The 19,059-nt window shown below is 50.3% G+C and overlaps 6 protein-coding genes across 6 annotated transcripts; 2 read left to right on the top strand and 4 right to left on the bottom strand.

Moving 5' to 3' along the window:
* Positions 1–386: 386 nt before the first annotated feature.
* On the bottom strand, positions 387–4,858 carry UREG_04893 (uncharacterized protein; the record flags this gene model as incomplete). The annotated part of the gene is made up of 5 exons (XM_002584158.1): positions 387–1,774; positions 1,993–2,421; positions 2,464–3,004; positions 3,248–4,527; positions 4,588–4,858. 5 exons carry the CDS (start codon positions 4,856–4,858, stop codon positions 387–389), a joined length of 3,909 nt encoding a protein of 1,302 aa, XP_002584204.1.
* Positions 4,859–6,291: 1,433 nt separating this feature from the next.
* UREG_04892 (uncharacterized protein) lies at positions 6,292–8,421 on the bottom strand (the record flags this gene model as incomplete). Its single annotated transcript, XM_002584157.1, has 2 exons — positions 6,292–7,213; positions 7,799–8,421. 2 exons carry the CDS (start codon positions 8,419–8,421, stop codon positions 6,292–6,294), a joined length of 1,545 nt encoding a protein of 514 aa, XP_002584203.1.
* Positions 8,422–9,564: 1,143 nt separating this feature from the next.
* On the top strand, positions 9,565–12,258 carry UREG_04891 (uncharacterized protein; the record flags this gene model as incomplete). The annotated part of the gene is made up of 9 exons (XM_002584156.1): positions 9,565–9,597; positions 9,758–10,000; positions 10,060–10,192; positions 10,232–10,386; positions 11,213–11,362; positions 11,448–11,553; positions 11,775–11,902; positions 11,985–12,108; positions 12,176–12,258. 9 exons carry the CDS (start codon positions 9,565–9,567, stop codon positions 12,256–12,258), a joined length of 1,155 nt encoding a protein of 384 aa, XP_002584202.1.
* Positions 12,259–12,566: 308 nt separating this feature from the next.
* Positions 12,567–13,768, bottom strand: UREG_04890 (uncharacterized protein; the record flags this gene model as incomplete). Its single annotated transcript, XM_002584155.1, has 3 exons — positions 12,567–12,869; positions 12,935–13,659; positions 13,723–13,768. 3 exons carry the CDS (start codon positions 13,766–13,768, stop codon positions 12,567–12,569), a joined length of 1,074 nt encoding a protein of 357 aa, XP_002584201.1.
* Positions 13,769–14,603: 835 nt separating this feature from the next.
* On the bottom strand, positions 14,604–16,207 carry UREG_04889 (uncharacterized protein; the record flags this gene model as incomplete). The annotated part of the gene is made up of 4 exons (XM_002584154.1): positions 14,604–15,166; positions 15,219–15,834; positions 15,891–16,155; positions 16,188–16,207. The coding sequence occupies 4 exons, from the start codon at positions 16,205–16,207 to the stop codon at positions 14,604–14,606; spliced, it is 1,464 nt and encodes a 487-aa protein (XP_002584200.1).
* Positions 16,208–17,065: 858 nt separating this feature from the next.
* Positions 17,066–18,615, top strand: UREG_04888 (uncharacterized protein; the record flags this gene model as incomplete). Its single annotated transcript, XM_002584153.1, has 2 exons — positions 17,066–18,490; positions 18,580–18,615. 2 exons carry the CDS (start codon positions 17,066–17,068, stop codon positions 18,613–18,615), a joined length of 1,461 nt encoding a protein of 486 aa, XP_002584199.1.
* Positions 18,616–19,059: the final 444 nt, after the last annotated feature.

Raw genomic sequence — 19,059 nt, 5'->3', positions numbered from 1 at the left:
TCAACCCATGAAAAGGGAGAGGAGAAAGTCATTTTTCATTTTAACGAGCAAAGAGTGTAGGTATGTACCATTTTTTCGACGGCGGACCACATATCGGACTAGAAGGACATCGCGCTGAGGAATATCAACAGGTTACATGAATCGGGGATATCTCGACACAAAAGAGAATAAAATACACATTGAAACGGAAAAACTGAAACACTCGCATGGATACTCAAACAAGATCAGGAGATTCGTTGATCATTATCTGCACCGAAATAAACTTTCTACTGGAGCGAGTGGCGGTTGCGGAAGAATCCAGAGCCTTGGAGAAGAAACGCACGATCTGAGCAAGACGGGACCGCAAAGGAGGAATCCAAACTATGAACAGTGATAAGCTTGACTACTCATTGCGACGGTCTGTCGCGGCGACGGAATGCGCTGAACAGCCCTCCCAAAAAGTTCTGGAAAACAGCACGCCACAATGCCCGGAAGAAGCTGTCCCGTTTATGTGTGGTGAGAGACGTGACAGATTGGTTTGCTGTTGGAGGGCGCTGTGGTTCATTGGCATTCTTGGTAACCGACTTGCTTCCATCGGCAGCCGAAACGGGCTCTGTGGCTGCGTTGGAGATAGTGCCATCGGCGGTGGGCTGTGCCTGCTTCACGTCCAAATCGGAAGTCGATGGGGGACCGTTTTGGGTTTTCTTGGAAACGACTGCGGGTGGGGATGAAGGTTCCCCAGTCGAGTTGGTGACGGTACTTCTGGAGGCGGCTGGGGTCGAAGCAGATTCCACGAACGCAGGCTGTTGTGAGTTGTCGGTCCCAGCTTTCAGGGCGTCCTCTGGCTTGTCAAGGGCGTTGGGCAGAACCACTGGCACGGCAGGTACTTGGGCGGAATTATCGCTCGCAGGTCCTTTGACGACGGAACTTGATACGACTTTGTCCTTAACAATCTCGTTTTCCTTCACAGGCAAGGTGGGATCAGTGTTCGCAATTGCGGAGTTGGACTTAGTTTCTGGCGTCAATTCGAGCGGCTGCTGGGTAGGGAGAGGGGCTTCGCTGACAACCTTGTTTTGCACGGGGGTTTCAGTGTTGGCCGCGTTGAGTTCAGTAGCCTGCAAGGCGGGTTCAGCGGTCAACGGGAGAGGCTTGAGCTCTGGAACCTCGGCCACAGATTCTGTTGATGCGACAAGAGTGTTGCCATTTGCCTTCTCGACGTCCTCTATGGTTTTGGAGTCTTCTTGAGACTTCGCCAATTGTGCAATGGGCTCAACTTCCGGCTCCTTGTTTGCGGAGGGCTCGACAACTTCAGTTTGTAATTTTTGGATTGAGCTGTGAGTGTGGTCGGGTAATGGGTCAGACTTGTTGTCGACGAACGTTTCCGTCGGCTTAGAGTCTAGCAGCGTTGCCTCAATCACTTCAATACCTTTCTGTGGTGTCGTCTCATGACCGATAACGGCAGATTTGGAAGTGGCATCGGGTTCGGTATTGAGCTGCGCTGCTGGGAGTTCATCCTTGGAAATATCGCCGTTCAAGGAAGAGGTATCTACCTTGGGCACGGAAGTGACAACATCGTTGGCGCCGTCAGAATTCTCACTGGGAGGTTCGGTGTCTACGTCGATTGGTGTTTCAGATGTTGTATTATCATCAACTACTGGAGCACCACCCTTTGTCTTTGCATCAATAGGCGCTGCATCCTCGACACTCGCAGTAGCATCCTCGGCCTTGGCGCCTGTTTCCAGGTCCTCTTTGTTAATAGCAGGCGTCGCAGTTTCCGGGTTTTCCGTAGGATCAACTGGAGCTGTTCAGCAGAGGATCCAGTGACTTCAAGCTGGAGTTCGTCCGTCCGACTCTGGTGTTTCCCTTGATTATGGACGCTGTTTCCGTAGGTGCGAAGAGTCTCTGATTCCTCCACATCGTCCCTGGACGGCCCAATTCTTTGACGGTTACTACTTCGCGTTCTAGAGATTGCGACGTTTTTGAATCAAGGTCAACTGCGGGCTTTGGGTCTACCCTCAACAACTGGAACTTCTGGCACAGCTTGGCTGTCGAGCTCTGAATTCGGCCTCTGGTCGGCTTCTACGGCCTCATTTTCACCATTCACAATAATATTAGCCTCTGGCTCTTCCTGTGTCTGTCCTTCAGCAGCGGGCTCAGCTACTGCTGGGACTTCGGAAGGAGCCTCCTTGTCTGAATCAACAACAGTAGTGTCACTGGGCCCGGAGCTTTGAGCAATCCCCGGCAGCTGGCTGAGATCTTCTTCACAAGTTGCGAGAGGGGAAGCGGGCGCATCCTCAGCGACATCTTTCTGTGGTTCGGCTGGCTCAGCGGGAATCTCCACGGGTTGCTGGCTTGGCGGGGACGACAAAATATCAAGGTTTTCTTCAGCTGTCTCTACCGATCCGTTTGCATGAGTCACATCATCCTCGTTCGGCAGGTCGGCTGTGCCCTTGATGTCAACAAAAACATCCGGAGTCGTTTCACCGTTGTCGACTTCACCAGAAGTCATAGTTTCCTGATCCAGCTTAGTGACGGGAGATTGTTCGGCCGATTCCGACACGACCTCGGCTGTCAGATCAGTGGTGATGTCATCCTTGGCGTTGGTTTCATCTGTTTGTTGTTGCTCCTCGACCTGTTTGGCTTCTTCTTTCCCAACCTCTTCAACGGCCACGTCTTTGGACATGGCCTCAGCTACGACACTTTCTTCTGGAAGAGGTTCAGCTGTTGCAGCAACTCCCATTGGGGTTTTATCGGTTTCGACGGGTTCAGGGCCTGTTTCCAGGGGAGTTGTTCCTGCGGTTGAGGCAATGGCGTCGTCGGAGGGCTCCTCGTCGGGGCACACTGGCTCTTTTGGAGGAATATCATCCTTCTGGCTTTGACTACTATCTTCTCCCGTCATTTCGGTAACTTGATGATTGGCCGGTTCAATCTCTGCGACTCCCGCAGGTTGTTCGGTTGGTGGAGCCTGGGTATCCTCCACTACTTGAGCCAAATCTTGCTTTTCCGGGACGCTCTCGTCTTGGTGCTGTCCTTGTTCAGCTTGAACTACTACAGGTTCACTCGCTTTCACCGGTTCTTCAACCTCAGCGTCCAGTGCGGGGGTATCAGTTTCAACCAAGGTATCGGATGGTCCTTCAGGTATATCCTTAGCCTCCCCACCATCATATATAGCAGGCTTCGAGCCCTCGTCCTCAATTTCTGGAGGTTGCTCAACTTCAGAAAGGGCTTCGATCGGATCAGCGGTTGTTCCCACGTCCGTCGATTTTACTTCCATAGCTTGGTCAGTCACTTCGGCATCAGCATTGCTTTCACTGGCCTTTGGTGCGTCAGAAGTAGGCTCTGAGGCGGGGTCTTCCGCCTGTTCAACGATGGCTGCATCCAGAGGGGTTTGCTCCGCTTCCCGGGTCGTGGTAATGTCGTCCTTTGTGGTCTCATTAACATCCTCGCTTTCGGGAGACGGCCCAAGTGCCTCCTTTTTACCATTTCCGTCATCCAATGGATCGGGTTCAGTTGCCTCATCGGAGGCTACAGTGTCATCCAAAGCAGTTGGTTGCTCATCGCCTTCGGCTGGTTTCGGGGTTGGCACTTCTATGGGCATTCCCGGTTTGAATTCAGCGGCCGCTGGATTCAATGCGCTTGTCCCATTTGACAAAGTTCCGGATTTCGCCTCTGTATTTCCTACAAGCCCTGCAGGCTCTGATGGAGTTTCTGGAATAGGTTCAACTGGCACTGTGACCTCTTCGGGAATATTCTCTGGCTCCGCTGGTTTCTCCGTCTGTTCGGAAGGTTCAGACAGCTCAGATGCCTCGGATTCTGTCTCCTGTACAGGTTTCTCTGGCACCTCTAATTGTTCAGGCGCCTCCGCTGGAGCATCAGTTACTGCTTCCGAGATGGTGGAGGTTTGGTCAAGTCTGGACTGTTCTGGTATGGCCTCAACTTCAGCATTCGGGAGAGTTGGCTCCGTTTCCTCAGAAGCCACTGGCGCTTCCGGTGTTTCTGGTGTGGGCTCGGGTTTAAGCTCCGGTGGCTCAACGTCTGGCGCAGCAGGAGTTAACTCTTCGGGAGGAGGATTTGATTCTGCATTTTCCGGCTTGGCTGCGTCATCTTCGACGGTAAGCTCGGGCGAATCAAGTTCCGTTTGCTGGGGTGCTTCTGCGAGGTTCGTAAGTTTCAAGTCAGATGAGTTGATGGTGCAAGGTTTACCTTTGGGTGCAGGTACGCTTGGGTCAGCAGGGTGCTCAACGGCTGGTTCTAGCTCTTCGTTTGAGGTTTTAAGATCTTTGTCGGCATCTTCAGCTTTCGCCGGTGCTCCTTCAGCCGTTTGGGATGTAGCGTCGGCGATATCTGCCTTGGGTTCGGGTTCCTCCTCTTGGACAACAGGTTCGTCATTTGTACCGCTACCCTTGTCAGAAGTTTCCTCCGTTGTCTCATGAGATATTCCCGTCGCATCTTCCGGCTTAGAATCCTCAGCTTCTGGGGCTTCTTTCTCTGCGTGTGATGGCTTTTCAACCAGCAATATATTGTTCACATTGCCATCTTTATCAGTGCCTTTATCACTGCAAGGTTAATACGGGTCAGAGTCTATTGTGTGTATGGCGAACCACTTACTTGTGGGCATCTCTGTATTACAGAACGAAATATCGTCTGTGCCGACCCGGAACCGATATTCGTATTTACCCTCCGCTAGCTCGAAAGTCTTGGAAAATTCATATGCTTCTGATGGAGCACTGGCAGCCCCTTCTGTGGATGGGACGGGTTTCGCCTCGAGCTCGATTGGCTCCCATGCGGGGACAGTGAAGGAGGCAAGGAGGAAGATGGCAGGAGTGGAGGTTGGACGCTGGGTTGCAACTCTAACCGATTGCTTTGAAGCTTCAGTCATGACGGATATCTTCGTGGGCTCGTAAGTGTCGTGGTGCAAAACAGGGAGGATTCGAGGGTTGTGTCGCGCGCAGCAAGGGCTCGAGAGGCAGGGTTTTGGAGCTTGAATGTTACACAACCGCTTGCAGCACGATGGGAATATGGGACGATGCAAGGGAAACAAACAAAGCACCTAGGAAAACAGAAAGAAAAACGCCTCCCAGGTTGCAGACAGTGCAAAGGAACGAGCTTTTTGTTCTGACGCGTGTGGTGAGGATGAGGGGAAAGGGTCTCTTGAGGGAACAGAAGTTGCAGCGAGCAGATGAGGGGGAGGAAGGGAATTGAGGATGAGCCAATGCAGAGAGAGCTTGGATGCAGGATTCCGGCACAAGACCACACAAGCTCCCAGCAAAAAAAAAGCAACAAGCAAGGGAAAAGGTGAAAATTGACAGTGTGTGGATTCACAGGAAACAAATCCACCAGCCAGCGTTGCGATCCGATGGAGGAGGATTCTGGCGCTGTTCCCAAAGGCGTTAGCGCCGGTGATTGTTGTCACAGAGACGGACTCTATGGGGCTTGGCATGCTGGATGGCTTGATATTGATGCTCCCTTGTCACGCTAGGCTGTCAACGGTGTTTCGCCGGACGGCGGACGGTGCTCGAGGTGCTGTGCCGGTGGCAGCTGGCTGAGCAGTGAGGGCGACGGATTACGGTTGAGCACTTGCTGTGTAGCAGGTATCTGTCTGGCAGGACGTCCATCTACAATACAGACAGGCAAAACTATTGCTATATTCTCGAGAGCTGCTGTCCAATGATTTGAAATTGTCTATCTATTTGAAAACCGCCACTCATACGGCAGGAAATCGGTCTTTTGCACATCCATGTGGAGAAGCATGCGAGATGACCGAATCCAACGGGGAGCAAGGGCGGTGAGCAGTTTAGAAGAGTGCAACAACACCAAGAAGCTCTCTATTCGTCGAATCTCCCCAAAGTCTCTGCCCGGATATCCATAACTATTCTACAAATTGTTTCTCTGGAATAAACCACGGCTCGAAGATTGCTGCTGCACAAAACATGTGTTTCTGCTTTTCCATCCGGCCGCGGCAGAATTCTGAACTCTCTTTTCGGTTAGCTCACATGACACCCGGAAACTTAATTAGCTTAGCCGCCAGCCAATCGGGAGCGGTGCCAAGAGATGGTCTCCCTTATGTCAGCGATTATATAATCCCCTCAAAGCGGCGGCGTATTTGATCCAGTTCGTGCTCGAGATCATTCAAGAGACATTAATTCATACATCATAAATGGCAGAAGAGCTAAGGATACATGCAAGAAGACAGATATCTAGAACCCGTATCACGCCCTTGGTCTGAACTCCCTATCAACCCCCCCTTCCCTTTCGACAAAAAGATCTAGAACCGAATGAAAAAGCTCTCCTAATTAGTCCCAATCCGTTTCTTCAAAAGATCTCCAAATCCTCAAACTCCACAACCAGCCCGTTCGCCGCGCCTCCGCTTCCTCTCCCATCATCCGTCCTGCCCGTAAACCTCCCTCCATTTCGTGCCGCCCACATCGTGTTCTCCATCGACAGGTTCGCCGGCCGACTCGCATACACCCCGACATGCACACTCTTGTCCTCCACTCCCCAGAAGAACCAGGTCACCTCCCGCAGCTTCCGCCATGAATTCCCAATCGCGCCGGGAGTGCGCGCCGCGTGCTCCGTCATCAGGCCCGGTATTTGGTACCATACCCACAGCGAGTGCCCGATGCGCTCGAGCTTGATGCGCAGCGATGTGATGGACGTGGGGACGTTGGGAGGGGCGAGAGGCGACAGGCACCAGTCGGCGCCGTCGGCAGTGGCGCTGACGGAGGAGGCGTTGACGGTGCCGGCGGAGAATTCGAGGCCGGCTTTGACCCATTTGTTGCGGCCGGTGGGGAGGCTGGGGTAGGGTGGTGGTGGCTGGGTTGGGTTCTGAGTCTGTGTTTGGGGTGGCTGCTGGGCGGATGATGTGGACTGGTGAGGACGTTGTTGTTGTTGTTGCTGTCTTGGAACGGGGCCAGCGAATATGACTAGTCCGCCCTGGTCCCATTCCATCTCCCAGTCGGCCGTCACCGTGACCTCTGCGATGACAAAGGGCTGTCGTAAGGAGGTAAATAGTATGGGGGCGGTTGTGGTTTCACGGTCTGGCGGCTTGCGCCATATGTCGGTGTTGGGCGCCGCGGAGAGCGAGAAATAGTCCATGCATTCTGGAAGGGTGAAATCCGGCGGTAGATTAAGTGCCGTGAAGCACGATCTGGCAGGGGGCATGTCCAACTTGCAACGGACCCTTTTTGCTAGGCCGTTGCGTTTGTTCGTGAACCCGAATGACTCGGCCCGTTCTCTAGGTAATTAGATATTCTCAATCGCAAGCGGAGGCATACGCATCAAGCAGTCTGGTTCTCAATCCCGGAATTGACACCGCTGCGACGAAAACTCGCGAACAAAGCTTCAGGGACACTGTCAATGTAGAATGAAGAACATTGGCGAGAATCCGGAATGAAAAAAAGGAGGGAGGAATTGAAAAGAGAGATGACCCCCAGTGGCTGGCAGCTGGGAGATAGATTGTCAGCTCCAACAGGCCGCGTGACACGCTTCGGCAGTCCTTGGGAGCTGTCTCGCTTGGCGAGGCTGAATTGGAGACTGGATGTCGCCCCAAAGACCGGAGACGGCGAGAGAGAGAGAGAGAGGGGGAGAGTCTAGGATGATGAACGAAGGACCAGAAGCTAAATAAAATATCGCTCAAGACTGAATATGTACGGAGGATTTCCAAAAGTAAAATCGCAACGGCCGAAAGAAGAAACGCAAGCGAAAGCACACGTCTAAAAAGGGGAAAGAAAAGGAAAAAATAAAAAAAAAAAGAAAGACGGCCGAAGACATGCATGCATATCTCTCAAGCATGCATGATTTTCGAACAAGACGCCGAGACAGCAGCGTGCGAGCCACTCCCACCAGCAGCTTTGCGGTGGTGGCTGCACGAGGGCCATCCCCGGCGTCGACGCCCAGTGAAGGATCGCCTTCCAGACCACGGGCCCGGAGCACAGCCAGCGAGCGACCAAAGGGACCGAGGGCAAGAGGACGAAATGTTTCACCAAGCTTGAAGACACGGCGTCGTCGTTGGTTGTGGGTGGATTGCGGCAAGATACGAGGGCCAGCCGGAGCGATGCGAACCCAGCAGTTGGAAGTTTTGAAGCGATCGATAGACTGATCCTGGATGGGGGGCCCGGTCTCCCGGGAGCGACAACGATAGCATGCATCGTCAGGAGCAGCCGGATCCTGACCTAGATTGCATGGAGGCGAAGACGCGCGGGGAAGATCGATTTGACACGGCGTGTCGATGACGATGTCTTGCAGCAACCAGAGACCTGGAGGAAGAAGCCATTGGCGAGCACTGCTCGAGTGGACTTGATCGATGCGAGATCTGGTGGAGGCGGCGACAATCCTGGACCGACTGTGCCTGGCGCAGCTGAGACGAAGAGGCGAAAAGGAACCGAGAAACCCGCCAGGGCTGTCATCTCTGGCGATCCACGACAACGAGCTTTGGCATAACATGATAGTCTATGTCTTGGTCGCCACAGCCGTGCTTCATTTTCTTCATGGACTACTCGCTCAAAGAGACCGTTCGCCACAGCATTGTGCAATGAGGACATCTATGATACTGTGCTCGGAAGAAAGCTCTACAGTTGTGCACTCCACATGGATTGCTGCGACATGATGCATTGACCAAGTCGGGATGTATGTGCGTTCCTTGCTGAAGATGCTCGTTCTGCTATTAACCAGGGTGCTCAATGCCATTCGTATAGATACCCTTCGAAGTCCAAATCCCAATCCATCTGCGGAATACTACCGGCATCTTTCCCGGCGCTCAGACCCAACTCTTTGATCGCAGCTTGGTTAAATTGTAAATTGCAATTGAACCTTTGCCGTTCCAAGGCATGCCCCTACATCGACCTGTTCGCGGCCAGTTTTGAACAACACCCTGCTCTGTCTCAATGATCCCCTTGGAGCGCATTCAGACATGCATGCAGATCAAACCCCCTTGAGACCCCTACAGCGGATTTTGGGGGGGTTTTATCTTTATTGACGGCATTCTACGCATGGGCCCTGAGGTCTTTATGCGTTTTTCTGCTTCCATCCCGCTCTTGCAGACTGAAGAGGCATATCACTGGCAACCAAAGATTGTGTGTTTCCGACGCTTGTTCCATATTCTGTGGAATAACATGGCGGTTGCATCTTCCGACCATTGCTGATGCTGGAGTCGACCCTGTTGGTGTCACGTCATTCGGGCCATCAAACGAGAATGCTGTACCTTCTTTTCAAACAAAACACATCTGACGATCACTAGAGGCAGAACACACATATGACATAAAAAACCGGATGGTTGCTTCGCTTGCACATGTCCACCCTTTACAGGGTATGCTGGAGCGTTATCCATCTACATTCGAGATTCTGGTACCCAGAGGAGTGAGAAAGAAACTCGTGATATTTGAGGTCTTTTTTCCGCGGCAACGGCACTTGACAGCTTTGCTGAAGGCCAACAGAGATATGGTCAGCTTTTCCATTGCGTGTTCAACAACTAGGGGTGTTACGTTTCTCAGCGCACGCATATAATGCATTCTTGAAACGGCCGTTGAGGCCTCTTTATTCGTATTTATCTTTCAGCGTCACCCGATTCCTAAATTTTTCGTAGCTCAGATGGAGCTTTTCGAAGCCCACAGTATGGTTAATGTACACACGGCACTTTGACCTCCTAGGACGTACCAATTCAAAAATCGAGCCCAGATCTCAATGCAAGATGCGGCATCCAAATCAAGTTGATCCTCGGGAAGGCCAGACGACGAGATGATTCCCACCCGTTGTAAATAGTGATGTGCTGGGTTGGTGCCAGCAATGGAAACTAGTCCTGCATGATGCCGCTGCTCCTGCACATGGAGTCCGCAAGCCGGGTGAAAGCAGTATAAGATTCGGCCTCAGCTTGCTCCAAGTGGACAAATACCTTTCGGGCATTAGCGCTATCGGAGTTCAGGTTAAGCAAGAGATAGTGAACCTGCCCGACATTGCCGTTTGCTTGCCTAGTCGCCTCTGGACGAATCTGCTTCAGACCTCCTGCACCCACCCGTTGTGCGTTCAGGTAATCAATCATTCCCAATTTAACAGAGGCCAAGGACGCTGTACTCCATCACAACGCAGTTTACGGTGTGTCGCTTGCCACCAACAGCGCCACAACCTCGTAGTCTAGCGGCGATCTTTGAATACTCGTGCTCTCCCTGTCGCAAGTTGACGTGGTACCTCCGTGTCTGCATGATAGAGAAGCTCCCTTCTGGTGAACTGCACATGCCTAGACTTGGACATCCATGAACAGCATTGTTCGCCGCTGCCACGTATGCGGATGCATGGAGTACAAGTGATCCTCGGAAAATCTTCACCAGTACTATGATTCTAGGCCATAACCCTCCACGATCGTCCCGGCTTCCGTCCCCTGCACGACAAAAATCTTCACGCCCTCCAGAATTGAGGGTGAGTAGGACGACAGACCAGGATTCTGGTATCCAGTCCACATGCATCTCTTTCTTGTGTAGCGCTCTAGCCAACGTCCAACACTTTTATTTGCCCAAATATGTAACCCATGCTCCATGAAGGACGGCAAGTACGGCAAATCTTGTCGAAATGATAGGTCCATAAATAACCGGATCAGGCTGAGGAGAAATGCCTTCGGTAAAGTTTGCAGTCACACATCGTCATGCACTGTTAGAGACTGCAGTGGAAATGATTCGCCATCCTGCTCATGGTGCCGATGGATCGTCCAAATCATAGGAAAACCCCGCAAGGTGCTCAAAATATGCAAAAGCAGGATAACTTTGAGCAGCCCCAGTCTTAAGAGGGCCTGATATTAGCTGAGTTCCAAGTGTGGGCGCCCGGAACTTGTAGAGGCCAGGCACATGGACGGCGCTCAAGAAAGCTAACTGGCTGCATTGTTCAGAAGCAGTCAACATGAGCAAGCACTTTGAAAGCACCATTTTTAAGCTTTTAGGAATGCTGGCCGCATTTCTCTCTTTCAGGATATACATGTACAGCCCATGGCCCGCGGAAGTATTCCAGGGAACATCGTCCATCATTTTGAACAGCATTTTGAAATGTCAATGGCTATCCATGGCCTCCGAGAAATGACAAGTTTTCAAGCCCGCTAGAAATGCAATTTCCGCGCATCCGGTTTAGAAAGCTCAAACCAGTTCTGGCAGACTGGAGGAGAAAAAGAAAACCAAGCCGGGTTTGCAGTGGCACAATCCTCGAGACCCATACCGAGTCGACTGTGCAGCTTTCTCCTCTATGGGAAATATATTAGCCCACGGTGGTCGCCCCAGAGTCAACTCAGTTGGACGACGGGCCATGCTTTGTGAAAGAATACGAAGCGCTTCCTAACTGGATCATTCGGGGACGCGACGACTGCTCGTGGAGTTCCCTTCTGTCTTCGTCAATGGTAGCCACTATCCAGGTTCGTACGTACATTCAAAGGTGTAAACCGGTGAAATATGATGCTCTGCGTGATGTTGCCTCTCTCGCACACTTTGGAGTCGCAGCTTTGGTGGCGAGAAAATGCAGATCCAGCCAATCAGCAACAACATCAACGTCCCCCTGGACATCAGTCCGCGAAATCGAACAACAGCTATTCTCCAACAGAAAAACGTCAGCATCAATCGAGGGAGAATACTTGTGGAGACGGCGAAATCTGTTTGCCTCATACACATTTCACAGCTCGGTCTTCCCTAGTTCCTAGTCATCTCGCCTTCTTCAGCCCTTCCACTACTCCTACCTGAGCGGCTGAGTTAACAAGTCCTCCTACTTACCATAAAGCTCCAAGATGGTCTGTTCAAAATGCCAAAAAAAGCTACAAAAGACAGAACTAGCCACACCAGCAGTGAAGCGTAAGAACGATATGTTCTATGGCTCCACGTTATCCACGCTCGGCGGAGGTGGCGGAGGTGGCGATAGCAAGAAGCCCCTGGGGACTTCAGGATATGCCGGAGTGTCGAAGGTGCGTATCCCGGAACAACTTTTTGATCGCAATTGCTTGAGATATACGGAGGATGCAAAGGCGGCTAATGACTCCTTTGTAGAATAAGCTCCTGAGCAGCAAAGCCAAAAACCCATATGCTGCGTATTCCAGCTCATGCGAGGCTTGCAAGACCAAGGTCGAAGCAGGCAGGAAATACTGCCACCGATGTGCCCACTCAAAGAATGGTATGCTCTCAATCCCACCGTACCTTGTCATACCCAATCTCTGCTCGCGACTAATATATCATGACAGTGTGCGCAATGTGTGGGAAGAGTCCCACCAAAAGTACACAGAAGCAGCCTGTAATCCAGGGCCAGAAATTCACGGCAAAGTGACACACATCTCTCCATGAAGAATTGCCAGTATCTGTCCTATCTTTGCTCTGGGCGTTATGACGATGGCGTTTGGACATGCTATTGAGGAAAGCACTTTCGATTAAAATGAACGACCGCTAGAAATGGGAAGTATATATGCTCACAAAATCTTTACCTTTACAAAATCTAATCATACAAGGCTGTGTAAACAAAATTGGAGAATAGTAGCGCCCTTCAAAGGAAGATGCGGTATTGCTTCTCAAACGCCTTTTTTTCTCCTCCCGTATCCCATACCTTGAAACAGTTGCCAGGTGTACGGAGGCTGCTCGTTATCTCTCAGCGAGCATATTCTTGACAGCACTCCAATATTGCGCATTCACGTGCTGTTGGATTTCTTCCTTTGCCAACCACTTGAATTCCGTGATCCCTTGCGTGTTCGCGGCCAAATCTGCTTGGCCAGCCAGAATGCGGCCTTTCATGAAAAATGTCTTTTCGCCCAGGAGTTGTACGCCGGTCTCAGGGGTTTGCTTTGGCTTGCGATTGTTGTATACATAATGGCCAGCAGGGTGGTAGCCGACCATCCACATGTTCATGTTTGGACCTGCGGTTTGGAAAGCGCCTCGTTCGACCGCCTAGAACGTAATCTGTTAGCCAAATGCCTGTGAAGCGTTGCTTTCTCGGAGTCTAAGTTCCTTACCATTCGTAAACTCTCTTTTGCTGCCTGATCCACAACCGTACTGGGAAATGACCAGTAGCCGTCCTTTGATTTAACCAGCAAATAAATTGTTCTTTGCAACAAACGATCCAGACTGGTTTGATCGTTTTTTTGATCCGCCTCCGTAACTCTCAGTAATGGTCTAGGAATCGTTTCCTTTTTCACATCACCATCTTCTGACTCGTTCACAATATATCCCTCCGCGTCTTTTACCAAAGCTTCGACCTGGTGCTCCGGCTCGGATTCAATGGCTCCCACGAGTAGTTCGTCATTCCACGCGTCTTTAGAATAGGCATTGTATTGGCCAATATCTCTAGCCGGGGTTTGACGTTCCTTGTACCGTCGTTTCCATTCAACGTCTTCCGGCGTGCCTCTTTTGAAGTAGAAATATCTAGTAAAGGGTAGAGCAAGGCGTTCGTTCAAGCGGCGCTGGTAAAAATAAAATGATTTCTCGAATGGAGTGAGGTCACGGGTGATCTGAGGCGCACGCGAGAGAACCAAGCCTGCTTTAATGGTGTACACGGGTTGTGAAGCGGAGGATGTGGAGATTGAGGGGGTCGATGTCGTCAACGAGGGAGGTAGCGGCGTGTTGGAAGACGGATCTATAGAGGAAGAGACTGGTGCAGCTGCAGCAGAGGCATATCCCCGGCGGTTTAGGGTCTCTTGACAGCTTCGGCAGATTGCATTGTCGAATGTTGATCTCGACGCTGGACGGAGGTCGGTTAGCACTCAATTGCAGGGGAAAAATCTCGCATGGCCGGGCGACTCACTCAGCAGCGTCGCTACACGCCTGATACCCTGTGTTCCGGCAGACATCCTCCTCAGGCAGTGGCTTTTCCGCAGGGAGAGCTGTCGTTCTTGCGGCCTTGCAACTAAAAAATGGAAACTTCATGCGATGAAATTCGGGCCTTGGCACACTAGTCCCAGAGGAGCTAGCTGGCTCATTGACACGTGACCGATTCTTTTTCCAACATAAATTTCGAATTTCTCGCTTTTTGCTTTCTCTTCACCACGGCACCGAATCCTTATCATCAATTGCTTCGCATTCTTCACAGCGAATTGATCATTTATAGTGCCTAGAGAAGGATTCTCATTGCAGTCAATTTTCGCTAGCGGTACCTTCGATTTACCAAGGCGTACTGTTAGATAGCTACTGCGTACATATTTCGCCCGCGGGTCACGTAGGAAAACTCCCTCGGTACCATTTCATCAAAAGCAGCTATTCAGTCGGTACAAAAAATATCTCCGGTCTCGTGTGCAGACGATGGATGGATTCTTGAATTCTGGCTTCCACAACCCGTTAAGCCGAATGATTTCTGAATGTTGATCGTGAAATAATCTAAGTTGAGAATATAGACTGGTTTCCGGCTATTATTTGTGGAAGGAAGCCAGCCCATTCGCCTTCCATACGATTAATGACTCCATCTTGGCTGTGTGGGATTCAGACTGTAGTATTCCTCAACCTTTGGTGAAAGACCACCTTTTAGAATGCATCCAGGAGCCAGTTGAGAGTTTGTTCTATACGCTCATTGTATTAGATGCATTCGTTGAAACTATTAGAGCGCATTGCTGATGACAACAGGATAAAACATGCAGTCCTCCATATAGTCTCCAATATCCCGTACAGACCATTGAGATACTGCTCTACCTATCAATCCTTCAGCTCACAGAACCTTTGCGCGGTCCCAAACATTCGAAGCTTATTTCCGTAGACTTTCCAGAACTCGCTGTCCAGTCGAGGAATCAATTGACCGTTTTTTACTTTGGATTCGACAGCCGGGTTGCCGCCAGATGTTAGGAAAGGGTCGTCCTCGAAGACGTAACCCTCAGAGTCCAAATCATCCGGCTCATCGTCATCCATCCGGTCAACAAGGATATCGAATTTGGTAGTATGAGCAATGGCTATTTGATGACTTGGAACACCCGCGGGCCCCCCATGGTTGTCTAACCCACGTATAACAACTGTGGACTTGATAGAACTTGACGGGGGTATATCTGTGGCGTTCGGGGACAAACCCGTGGTTCGAGATTCTAGTTTATCTCCCGCATCCTGGGTACCATGCTGAGAGCCATTTCCTGTAGCAACAATATGCTCTCCTTCCTCACTGAGTTGAGCGGCAAGCCGCAAGAAAACGCGGGCCGTCATCAAGCTGTCATATCCAGCCTCATGTAGGGGTTTCTGGTCATTGTAATTAGGATGGTCGGGATCAACAGCTTTGGATGAAAGTCAGCATTATGCTCATATGAGTTGAGCTGTAGTACTAACTGATCGTTGGCCTCTCCTTTGCATTTAGTTTATCATCAAGCTCTTCTAGCATCGAAGACGGAAAATCCGACCCGCAGTCGTGGGTTGCAAGGTACTTGGTGTCCACTATCGTAGGGAATATTTCATGGATGGTAGCTAGAAACTCCTCTACTTTGTCTGGGAGACTCCCAAAAAAGCATTTGTAGAAATTAACCAAATCCGTGAACAGATTATGTCCAACTAAGATGAGGTGCTTGGATCTCAACTTCGCCTGCATGTAGTCGTAATTCTCTAAAATCTTCTCCTCACGGCGCGGAGAGCCGCAACTTGGATCAACAAATGTTTGAGGAGGCAGCCTCGATAAATCCCCGCCGACCATGGCCTCAACTATCCATCGGAATCCCGTTTGGTGGAAAATGTGCTCACGAACCCGCCTCATTCTTGCTTCTTGTACAGAATTTTCGCGCTGTTGATCGTACCGAATGACTTGAATGAAGGTTGATTTCCCGATTGATACTAAATCAGGGTATTCTGAGCGTACAAGTTGGTGTACTAGTCGCTTCTGGTAGTTGTTTATTCCTGATGGTGAAGCAGATCTTTTCTCAGGGCCCGGGATATTCACGTAATTCACCTTTTTCTTTCCACTTTATCAGCTGAAAACCTCGTAATCGTGAAAGGCTCCATTGATCTCACATTAGGTATGCCGACCCAGTCATCAATTGCACGGCGAGTTTCTGCCAAAAAGGCGACGGATTCTGCATCCAAGTTGTCATGGTTTATATCATCCATGGCAGCGAGGCGGGTTTTCCTGTCGCGAACCCTAGCCTTTGCCGCTTGTTCCTCTTCTCTGGAAATGTACCGAAGGCCTACTTTGAACGGTGCTTCCATGCAAAACCCGCTCTTTAGAAGGACATCGATCGCTTGAATGTTTCTTAGTGACCATTTGCTACTTAGAGAGCTGTTTCACAAAAAGCATGAGAGAAAACAAACCACTGCTTTGATAGGTCCATGTTCGTTCCAGTTCTAGCTTCGGATCAATGACGGGATCCAGATTAATATTATACGGACGGAGGGAATAAGTTCCTATTTTCGTTCAGTAAAGGATCTATCCAACCGTGTGTGAGGCTGAGGCTGCGCGGACCATTGTCAGCGTCCTCCTTGATGAAGGTCAAACCGATCTGTAAGATTTGATATTTCTCTGCAGCCTCTTTTACTTCCTCATATCTCGATTGCAGAGTTCTTCCGCTACCAGAAGAACCATCTGTTGAGGTCTTTCGATTTTGCCTGCTGAAAATGCCTGAAAATTCGAGGTCAAGGGCCACACAGCAAGATTCTGATATGTCATTAAGAATCCTGGGAAGAACATTATTAAACGATGATTTAGTCACCTCCATCCTTTTTGCAAGGAAGCAGTTAAGCTGAGCACCAATTTCACCCTATTTCAATTGAACAGTAGAGGGCCAGCCGAGGGGCAAGGAGCAATCTATGTGGTGAGCATGAACAAAGAAGCCAACAAAGGCTGGGTCTTCATTCATCAATCACGCTCCGCAACTCCCTGCTTGCTGGCTGTGCTGTAGGTGTGCTGATAGAGACGAGGAGATGCAGTCACTGTCAACAGGTGTCAAAATCCAAGATGTCATGTCTTTGCCCTTTGACTGCAGAAGTTGCTTTGAGGTCCAGCTTGGGTTTGGTCCCGTGACGGCCGCGGCTGGACCGAGGATGTGAATGAACGTTCACCCAGAAGAAAGCCGACTTCATGCTCCGGCTGGCGATTGCTCACCTCCTGTTGCCAGTCCCAAACCAACAAGTTCTTTCATTACAAGAAACAGTACGTCGAGTCCCCGAGGTTGACAACCATCTTCCACAAAATGTCGGATGACGGAATATCGCCGGCGCAATCCCAAACACTCTCCGCATCCCAGTCGCGTTCCTCCAACAAACAGCTCCAACAGGCCTACAAGCAAGCCTCGCAGCTATTCCTTACCCGCAGATTGCAAGAAGCGCTCTCGGTAGTCGAACCATTGGTGACCCCTTCTACACCAGAAGAGCTTCAACGCGACCAAGCACACAGCAATGGCGCTGGAGATGCCATTGCGCCCATAGCCTCAGCCTCAAGCAATTTGCGGATCAAGGTGTGGAATCTCTATATAACTCTCCTAAGCTCTATTGTCGATTTGGGCCCGGAAGAGGGAAAGCGGCAAATTGGACAAAAGGAGTGGAAAACGTTGGCTTCCAAAGTTCGTGAGGGCGAGATATGGAACAGCGTTGTCCAAGACGGATATAGAGGTTGGGAAGGTTCCGTAGACGCAGACGTTGTCTATAATTTGTCCGTATCCTCCGTTTTTCCTACTACCGTCTCAATAATGGGAGTAACTGGCTTGCTAATCAGACTCAATCACAGAGCCACTCTATTGCTCAACCATTCTCCAACGCAGACGCTTAACCAAGAACGCCTTGAGCACTATTTATCATCATCCGGCCTTCCAGACTTCGATATCGAGGCGCACATCCAGAAGTCATCCCCCACAAGCCGAAAACAAAGGATAGCATCCTCCAGGGGCGCAGATACTCCAAAGGACCTGACGATCCGCGTGAGATTAGTAGAACTATTTACCCTCCATGTTCTTCCACGAAATGGCGAATGGGAGTACGCTAGAGAGTTCATAAGGTTAAATCCGGTTCTAGATGAGGAGAAGAAGGAGACCTTTCTCCAAACACTTGATGGTTTACAGGAAGCAAAGGAACGAGATTCCGAGCGCGCCGCAGAGCTCCAGAAAGAAAAGGAGGAGGAACTGGAAAGACAGCGAAAGCAACAGGAAGAGGAAGAGGAAGCACGGCGGAAACTGGAAGAGCAGCAACAACGAGCAGCCGAGGCGTCCGCAGCTGCCAAATCAGCTGCTGGAAATCCATCGATCGGCCATAGGCGCATAAGTAGCGAAGTTGATTACGGTATCGAGCAATCCAATCCGAACGGCAGCCTTAAAACTCCAGGCATCACAAAACCAGCCATCAAACCAACTTCACGTTCCGAGTCTTCCAAACAGATAAAGAAATCTGAGAAGCCTAAACCCGGTGCTCTCAGGCAGGTCCGCCACTTAGGCCATCTACTTGTTGCATGTCTACAACGCATGGCAAAATCGATGTCGTCTAGCCCCATGTCATTTCTGAGAACGATCTTGCTTATGATCGGTGTAATAATGGCGTTGGGGCGCCCGGATACGCGTGAACGGCTTCGACGGATTACTGGTTCTGGTTGGGAGAAGATAAGAGCAACTTTGGGAATGGGCGTTAAGGTTAGTTATATATAGCTATAAACTACGATATCGAGCAGAGCTCATTTGATCTTTTGCCAATCCGCTTTTCTTCATCCTGTATTATATAGAACCATACGTGGGGCATCGTTGCTATTGACTTTTAACCTCACTCTTATTGGCGGCTTCCTGGGAATAGGTTCAATCAGATGTTATTGTCTTGAACGGTATCTCGAGGTAGACACCACTCGCAAAGCTTCACATTGACAATGTAAATTCAATACAATAAAAATAAAGGGTGGCATCGATCCCAAACCAGGCAAATCAGCAGCCCTGTCACATGTACATATATTCCAACAGAACTTTTTCGTGATTATTTGCAATCCCTTATGGGTATCAAAGTTGCATACTGAGAAGAGACTAACCTCATGGAATAAGTGCACCTACCCTCACAGCTAGGTTATTCACAGGAGCTTCTAAAATGACAGAAAGTGCGGCCAGAATCATATATAGCTATAGAGACCCTTTATACGAGCATCTGTCGTGATAACTCATTCATATAGTTAGCTTCTCTTCATCTCTCAAAAGCGCACCACCGTCATAGATTGCCA

The sequence above is a fragment of the Uncinocarpus reesii genome, genomic scaffold (genome assembly GCF_000003515.1).
Source record: "Uncinocarpus reesii 1704 scaffold_3 genomic scaffold, whole genome shotgun sequence".
NCBI lineage: Eukaryota > Fungi > Ascomycota > Eurotiomycetes > Onygenales > Onygenaceae > Uncinocarpus > Uncinocarpus reesii.
This window is presented reverse-complemented; position numbering and strand designations above follow the sequence as displayed.